This window comes from Geospiza fortis, unplaced genomic scaffold (assembly GCF_000277835.1).
Source record: "Geospiza fortis unplaced genomic scaffold, GeoFor_1.0 scaffold171, whole genome shotgun sequence".
Lineage (NCBI taxonomy): Eukaryota > Metazoa > Chordata > Aves > Passeriformes > Thraupidae > Geospiza > Geospiza fortis.
The window spans coordinates 9,960,541-9,969,089 of NW_005054313.1; the positions used below are offsets into that span (position 1 = coordinate 9,960,541).

General features: G+C 47.5%; 1 protein-coding gene across 1 annotated transcript in view; it reads left to right on the plus strand.

Moving 5' to 3' along the window:
- Positions 1 to 7,264: 7,264 nt before the first annotated feature.
- Positions 7,265 to 8,549, plus strand: part of SIN3A (SIN3 transcription regulator family member A) — a 23,402-nt gene continuing 22,117 nt past the window's right edge. The window contains exon 1 of the mRNA XM_014306498.2: positions 7,265 to 7,486. Within this exon, the coding sequence (XP_014161973.1) occupies positions 7,292 to 7,486 (195 nt within the window). The 5' untranslated portion in view covers positions 7,265 to 7,291. The remainder of the gene's footprint in view (positions 7,487 to 8,549) is intronic.

Here is an 8,549-nt window from a genome sequence, read left to right on the forward strand (position 1 = left end):
CCGGCCGCACCGCGCGCCGGGGCTCCCGCCCGCCCGGGGGGCGTTCCGAGAGGCGGGGGGGCGGCGCGGTGCTCCCCGGTGCCGGTGTTCGCCCAACTTGCCGGCGGAGTTGCCATGAAGGCGGCGTGCCGGTGCCGGTCCCCGCGGCACGGCCGCTCCCGGCTGGCCGGGGCTCCGCCGTGGCTCTCGCAGCTCTCCCGCTCCGCAGCGCGGCTCTCCGGAAGGACCTGTTGGAGCGGCACAGGCGCGGAAACCCGAGAGCTCCCCGTGCACCCGTTAATTTATCTGCGATTTTAATAGCGAGCCGCAGCCCTCTGCTCGTCCTCCCGTGCTCTGAACTTGGCAGATGCTTACATTGGTATTCCATCCAATTTTTTTAATTCTTCAGGTTGTTGTACATCCCTAGAAACTACTTCGGGGTTGGATTTTTTTGATAACAGGAGGCTGGTGGAGTTCAGGTAGCTTTAAAAATATGACTGTGCTTTGCGTCTGCTTAACTAAATCCTGTTTTTTCTGCCTCTTCCTGGCCTGGGTTCAGACCCATTCTGCATTTTAACGGTCATTATTTGTGTGAATAGCACGTGTGCTCAGATACAAATTGCATCCCTGAAGAAACTTACTTCTTTGCACCACTGAAATGGGGTGAAATAAGTTGTGTCAGCTCTATTTTAAACTCATTATCAAAGGCATCTCCAGCTGTGCCTGGATTTTCAGTCTCCCACGCTGTCCAGAGGAACCTAAACTTGGTCTCTGTGTTAAAGTGTAGCTTAGGGCTGACATAACACCTCATGTTTCTTTTAACTTGCTGCTTTTTGCTGTGCTAAAAGGTGCAGGCTCAGTAAACAAGTGGGAAATGCCCAGCTTAATCCAATACAGCTGTATCTGTACTGGCCATTTTCCACTCCTGACTCATAATTATTTTAAAAAATACAGTTTCAGAAAAGTAAGCATTACTATATAGGATTAACTGTATAGTGCAGTATTTTAAATTAAAATGGCATTTTATTTTAATACACTAATTATAAAGCATCTGTAAAACTTCCTTCATCACACAAAGTGCCTTGGCAGCCCGGTGTCAGCCTGTGCTGGATCTCCAAGAGTAGAAAACCACTTTTGAGGGTCTTTTTCTTTCCCCTGCTGAGGTGAAGGTAGTGCTTTTTGACATGGGTACGCCCTTTGCAAAAGGAAATCGTGCTTTCTCCCCTCCGGAGTATCTTCTCCTCATCCCTCCCACCTTCTGCTTCTGCTGAAGACACATGGTCTCAGCATGAATTAGTTTGAGATGCTGCAACGTAGTCATTCATCCAAAAAAATGGCACTAATTCGCTCAAGTTTGGGGAAAGTCTGGTTGATTCAGGCTGGCTTTGTGAGCAGTGTGGGGAAGGGGGATGCTCTCCCCCTGGCCCCAGCCTGGGTTGCTGGGGCAGCCCTGTGCTCAGGCTCCTGGCACGTGTGGGGCTGGGAGCATCGTGTTGGAATTGGCAGGAGGATCATTTACGTTTCCAGGATTTATGAATCGTTTTCTGTCCAGATTGCTGTTCTGGACTTCTCCAGCGTTGGAAAGCTTTTATGGCTGTTGGAGCTGGAGCAGAAAAGAGCCCCATAATAGCTGTCACTTCAGCCTGGGCTGTGCTTTTGGGACCAGGCTACTTTTTTCCAACTCTGGTGGGGTCTTGTCTTTTTTAATTTGGTTAAATAAAGGGATTCTGATCATTCTCTCTGTGCATGGGGTAGGTGCAGTTAGGAAACAGGGCAGAACAATGCTCTGAGCTCTGTTGAGCGTGTTTTGGATCGTGTCTGTGGTGGGGTTTGGCTCCTGGGCCACTTTTTGGCAAAGCAGGGATCAATGCCTCACCAACTTGTTCCCCATCTGGACAAGTGGGGTTTGTTTGTGTCCCATCTGCCTCTTGGTGAGTGCTGGCACGATGTCACCCTGCAGAAAACTCTCCCAACTGCTCCCAAAGCTTCAGGTTGTGCTTTTCCAGCACCTTTTTCTAAGGATGCTTCTCATTTCATTTTGGAATGATGCTGTGATCCCAGATGTGCCTTTCTGTAGCGTGGCCAAGGGGTTATCCCCGTGCTGCAGGGCTGCGTGGCCCCGTAAAAACAAAGTGTAGCAGTGACTGCTGAGCAAGCTGGGTCATGTTCTGGAAGTCGTGTGGCTGGGTTAGCAGCACTGCTGGAACCTGAGCTGGCTCCTTTCAGCAGGCACTGCTGTGCACTCCTCTCTAATCCCGTGTGGGATGTGTCCTGCAGGACATCCGTGACTGTTCCGGGAGCAGAGCTGGGACTTACACTTGCTGCTCCCTACTCTTGAGTCCTCTCTCCCTCAAAAGAAAACCTTTTAAAAAGCCCTCACATGTGTCAAACAAATAATCTGCAGCTCTGCAGTCTCCCTGCAGTTTTTCAGAGGGATCACAATCCTCTCCAGTGGATTTTTACAGCTTGTTGGTGGAGGTGGTGTTTATCCACAGGTGTGCTGGGTTTCCAACAGGTGTTGAGGCACTGCACCTTCCCAATTTGCTTCCTTCCTAGTCTCTATTTGGCTTTTTCTTTTAACTTTACCAGCTGATCTCCAATGCCTGAAGACCCTGCTTATCTGGTGGGAAATCCTGCAGTAGAAAGAATGGATATTTTTGGGATGTTATGTGGTAAAATGCTGGGGAGCAGAGCTGCCACCAGAGAGGCGGTTTTGTGATGGAAGAGGAGAGCACCTGGGCTCTGGTGCCTCTGTTGCTCCCATGGAGCCGTGAGCAGGCAGGAGAGCCCTGCAGTGCTCCTCCAGCTGAATCCAGCCTTGTCCCCTCTTTGTTCCTTCTCCTTCTGTGTCAGTACTGCCACTCCTCTGCTTTCCTCAGTAGAGGAAAAGGGATGTACTCCACTTGCCCTTATCTATCCCACCAGCTCATGTGGAGCAGATGGATGGGGAAACCCTCTGATGAAGCTGGTCAGGTAAAATTCCATAATTCTGGTGTTGTTACTGAGATGCAACATAGCTTTTCTTAATTTTTCCTTTGCTTTACCAGCTGAAGATCCTGTGTGTGTGTCTGCCTGATGCATGCTACCTGTGGCACGGAGCTGGGAGGTGGCACAGGTGGGAAGATCCAGAGGTGTGTTCCCATGCAGCCCCTGTTTCCTGCAGAAAACCCCTCAAAAAGCCTAAAAACTAAAAACCCAGTGGTTTTCATCCTCCCCTAGACAGAATGAAGTGTGCTCCTTTTAAGGAGTTAAAAGGGAGTTTGGGTAGAAATGCTGCTGGAGAAAGGGAATTCAATTCTTGACTTGGTCTGCTCAGGTGGAGCTAAGATCTCCTGCATGCATCCTGTTAATGCTTTTAACAAAGGAAAGTACCTGAATTTTGTGACTTACTTTCAGTCCCTGCTGTATTTTGAGGGCTTTTCAACCCTCAAATTAAGGTTACAGATCTTGCAGTTTGAGTTGGGGCTCTCTAAATCTGCACTTCAAAGTGCATGAGGGGATGCCAGAGATGTGTGCTGCATTTCTGAGATGATGCATAAGCATAGTATTGTTTGTAATGCGGAGGGAAAACTCTTGGTACAAGTCTTTGATGTTGTGTGCTTATTCTCAAAATACCTTTCCTTTAGCTGGGCTTTGCCATCATTAAGGAAAAATCAGTTGTTACAGAGGGTGGAAGTGGGTGGAACTGCCCCTTTGAGCAGCATGCTTTGGCTAAATCAGTTCAAAATGACATGTCTAGTCCTGGGTTTCATCTCATTGTTCCTTCCTCTGCTTTTTTTTTTGGTGGGCTGTAGGAGGGGAGGGACTTTCTGCAGGACACATCTCTCCAGCTTTTGAACAGAGGAGATTGGTGGGAGATGCCAGGTGAAGATGAGCAGCACTTCAGTGAGGAAATAAATGCACTTTGGGACCATTCAGCACCATATCTCACCCTGCAGGATGCAGACCAGTCACTGGTGTGGTGCTGGTCTGCTTTGCCCTCTCTCTCTGGTTTAGGGGTGATGGATGCAGAGTTACTATCACTTGTCTCTGTCTGGGTACAGCAGAGCTTTGAGACCATCTCTCTGCTAGGATTAATAAAGCCTGTCAATTAGCAGTCTTCATTAAGGGCTGGTTTGCTGTGAGACACTCTTACTCAGTGGGTTGCAGATCCTTGGAGGGAGTTAGTGTGGTGTTATCTGGGAAAATTGACTGCTACTATTGACTATATATATATATATATATATATATATATATATACACACACACACACCCTTACATAACACAGAATTTCACAGCTGAAGCAGCTCCAGTGGATAAAAGCAGAGTCCAAGCTCAGTTGGTGAAGGTGAGGGGAATTCAGAAGGAAGATGAACGTACATGAGCTTTAATTTTTGCTTTACAGAAGTTTCAATTAACTTACAATTAAATTACAGAAGTTTCAAACTAGATTTTTGGAAGATTATACACTTGGCCTGCAAGAATTTGGAGCTTCAAAAACTGATGTTCACACTGCTGGTGTGTGTGTGGTGATGGATCCTTGGTGCTGTCATGATTCCTGTGGCCTCGCAGGCCAAGAATTGTGGTGTCTTCACAGGGAAAAGTCTTCTCAGACAGCCTGAGGTGGCATTTTAATCCTCATAAGGGCATGTGAGCCTTCCAGCCATCTTCTGCCCTCAAACAGCCTCTGCTTCAGGGGCTGGTGAGTGCATCTGAAGCAGGGAGTGTGGAGTGATGCTCTGGGAAATGAGTCCCAAGGGTGGGACACTGAGCAGCCACCACACCACGTGGATTTGCACACAATACTGAAAGGATGAGGGCAGAACCAGCCTGGGAGGTCCGAGGTGAGTGGCAGGGCTGGCTGAGGGAGCAGGGTTCACAGCAGAAGGGTATCCAAGTAGGTGAGTAACTTGTAAATAGCTGCCACCAAGGCTTTGCCCAGACTTTAGTCATGCACTCAGCCATTGTCATGCAAAATCCTGGCCAGCTCTGCTGTGGGTGGATGGGGTGAGGCCAGATTTACTCAGTTTAGGCCCAGCCTTATTAGCATAAAACTCTGTTTTTGCAAAGCAAAATGTGGTCTGTGCCTGAGAGGAGTAGCTCCATGAGGGGAGTAGCTCCATGTTAACCTTCCTGGCTCTTCATTTATCAGCAGAGACTGGTTGAAAAGACAACCAGTGCAGCACCATTGGAGAAGTGAGCTCCTGGAGTGTGTTCCTCTGCTTGCTGAGTGTGTGTGGGGGGTCAGGCTTACTTAGGGTTTGTAACTTGCCGTTAAGATGCAATTGATGAGCTTTTTGCCTTTACTTTGAGCAAGGAGTCCTCCTCTGCTTCCTGTCTGTGACCTGCCAGGTGATTTGGGGACCTCTTGAGAGGTTAAACTTGGAGAGTAACTTCAAAAATAAATTAAGGCATCTTCCTTGTTGTCCTACCTTCTCCAAGTGAAAGGAGGGGCTAATAGGGAGAGTTTATACTGGATATGGGGAAGAAATTTTTTCCTGTTGACGGTGGGGAGGCCCTGGTGCAGGGTGCCCAGAGAAGCTGTGGCTGCCCCATCCCTGGAAGTGTCTGAGACCAGGCTGGACAGGGCTTGGAGCACCCTGGGATAGTGGAAGGTGTCCCTGGCCATGGCAGGGAGTGGAATGAAATGATCTCTAAGGTCCCTTCCAAAACAAATTTTTCCAAATTTTCCATGGTTTATGTCATGGAGAAGAAAATCTGCACCTTTGTCCTGCTGTTTCCATATTTGATGTGAGATATCAGTTAATGGTCTTTGGGTTATTTGATTAATGACAGATTTAGACTGTGCAGAGCTGTCCTGACTTGGTAGATGGGGATTGGCTCAGTTGGCTGTTACCATTATTCTGGGGGAATGTTGTTGCCTCTCATTTATCCATGTGCTTGCCTTAGCAATGAGTGTGTCTTAACTGCACCGAACTGAAGAGGCCTTGCTTTGGAGAGATCCTGAGGGAAAAGAGGGTGGTTTCACTGTTTTCTGTCCTTCCAGCATCTTAACAGGCTGCCTGTGCTTTTGATAAACAGCAGATAACACCTCAAGGATGGCAATAACTATCAATGGACAGCAAACAGCGCTGGAATTTGCTTGCAGTGAGGAGTACTGGGGTGACTGGTTCAATCCAACAGAGCCAGGAATTCATGGCTCCTTTTGGAGTGGGACAGTGGCAGAATGACCTGTTGGATTTGAAGTGAAATCAAGTTGCAGAAAAGCAACTTGATGTTAGGCAGGAACATGAAAAGAAATACAGGGGAGTAAGTGAGGGAGCTGCTGATGTGTGCTCCCTGGCAGGCAGGAATCCAGCTTCTGAGTGGGGCCAGGGTGCTGGCAGCACCACAGGTGTGGCATGTGGTACCCAAAATACTCCTAGTATAGTAGACCCATGTCTTTCCCTAAAGTTACACATGAAATGTGTTTCATACACATGTATTAAATGCTTTGGGGCTTTGTAAGCAACTTCAAACTCTGATTCTGCATCCTGCTTTTTTCCCATGTTTTAAAACATCTCTCACAGCTCTCATCCTACCTGGACTGTCCAACAGGGTTTTTTTCCTATTGTCAGTATAAATGGTGTGTAGATAACACATCCTTCCCCCCAGCCTGTTGTGTTCAGACACTGCATTCACGAGCTTTGCATCAGTCAGGGTGTGTGTGTTAGCAACATCCTTTAGGATCTCTCACAGCATCTCTCTCAGCTGTCATCCTACCTGGACTTGCAACAGGGGTTTTTTTCTGTTTTTCTGTACAAACAGGGGTTTTTTTGCTGTTTTTCTGTACAAACACTGTGTAGGTAACGCATCCTTCCTTCCCAGTCTCTTGTGTTCAAACACTGCGTTTGTGAGCTCTGCATCACTCAGGGTCTGTGTGCTAACATCCTTTAGGATCTCTCAAAATTCTCATCCTACCTGGACTGTCCAAGAGGGTTTTTTTTCTGTTGTCAGTACAAACAGCGTGTAGGTAACACATCCTTTCTTCCCCAGCCTCTTATATTCAGACACTGCATTCACAAGCTCTGCATCGCTTGGGATCTGTGTGTTAGCAACATCCTTTAGGTGAGACTGAAGAAATCCTTAACTTTCAAGTTCCTACAACAATAAGGCTGCACTTTTTGTGCTGGGACACGGTTGCATGTTTTATGCTGAAAGCTAAATCTTTAATTCCACTTTCCCTTTACAAGATACCAGCATCGGAATGGACAGAAACTCACCGTGCCTGCTCACGGCGATCTCTGCAGGACAAGAGCGCTGGATCAATTTCCCTGTGCTAACCAGTGTGCTTTCCCCAGGTTTTGAGGTGCTTCCCGAGCATGAGTTCAGCATGAAGCGGCGATTGGATGAGCAGGAGTCTCCCGTGTACGCGTCGCAGCAGAGACGTATCACCAGCAGCACCGAGGCTTTCCCGCACCAGCACCGCGTGCTCGCCCCGGCCCCGCCGGTCTATGAGGCGGTGTCCGAGACCATGCAGTCGGCCACGGGCATCCAGTACTCTGTAACTCCCAGCTACCAGGTGTGTGTGCTCAGCCCTTAGCTCCCTGGACAGCCAGCACTGCGTTGTAGTGTTCTGTATTTGACACGAGGTTTTGTTTTGGTAACCGGGGTTTCCTTTAAAAAATGGACAATGTACATCTTGTTGTCAGTGCTTGCTTTGTTGGCTTCATTCATGAACCAACATGGTGTGACTTGGCTTTCTTGAACGTGATTCTTCTGATGATTCTCTCAGACCGTGGTCTCTGAATCACAGAGTCAGGTTTGTGGAGGGTTTTTCCTCCTTTTTTGTGTTTTTCAGCAGGAAAAGGTTTGCTGTTGTAAAAGATAGGGTATCTTGGGTGATCTTAAACTTAACAGACTAGATCAGCATTTAGATTGAAGACTTTCAGGAAAATTGAAATGTTTTGTAAAACGTTACCCCAGAGTCATTAGGTGGCACTCTTCCCTCTCTTGCCTCCTTTACAAGGAGCTGGCAGTTGGGAACAGGGAAAAAAAGAATCTTTTAAAGAGTACACTGGAGATAGCTGTCAGTGAAAGAGCAGGGAAAGGCTATTTGTGGGATATTTGTCTCTGCCACATTTCTAGTATGTTCAGTCTTCCACACTTGTGCTGCTGGTGAGCTACTCTCCCTGTCTAGTGGCTGATTTTACACACAGCTTCATCCTTGCTTCTGCAGAAAAGATATTCACACTGATAGTGGCAGCAACAGAGCTAAAGAGCTGCAGGCAGACCCCTTGTAAGAGGGTGTGTTGATACTGGCAGTCCTTCCTAAAAAGAACTTAGATGGACCAGCAAGCAAACCTTATTTTGTTCATGAGGATTAAGTATGGCCCATCTAAAAGAGACTGGAATGGAAAACTGGGTTTGTCAAAGTGACTTTCCAAATTGAAACTTTGCTGGTTTATGGTATGAAGAAGTCCCAAAAGTGCATGCTTTCTGTTCTTTCCCTGGTTTTCTAGGGGAAATACCAAGCTGGGTTTTCCCCTGAGCCTGCTGATGCCAGAGAGCCACAATTTGACTTTCAGTACCCAAACTGAATTATCAAGAATATAGATTCATTCATTCAGATTATTACTTGTGACATGTAG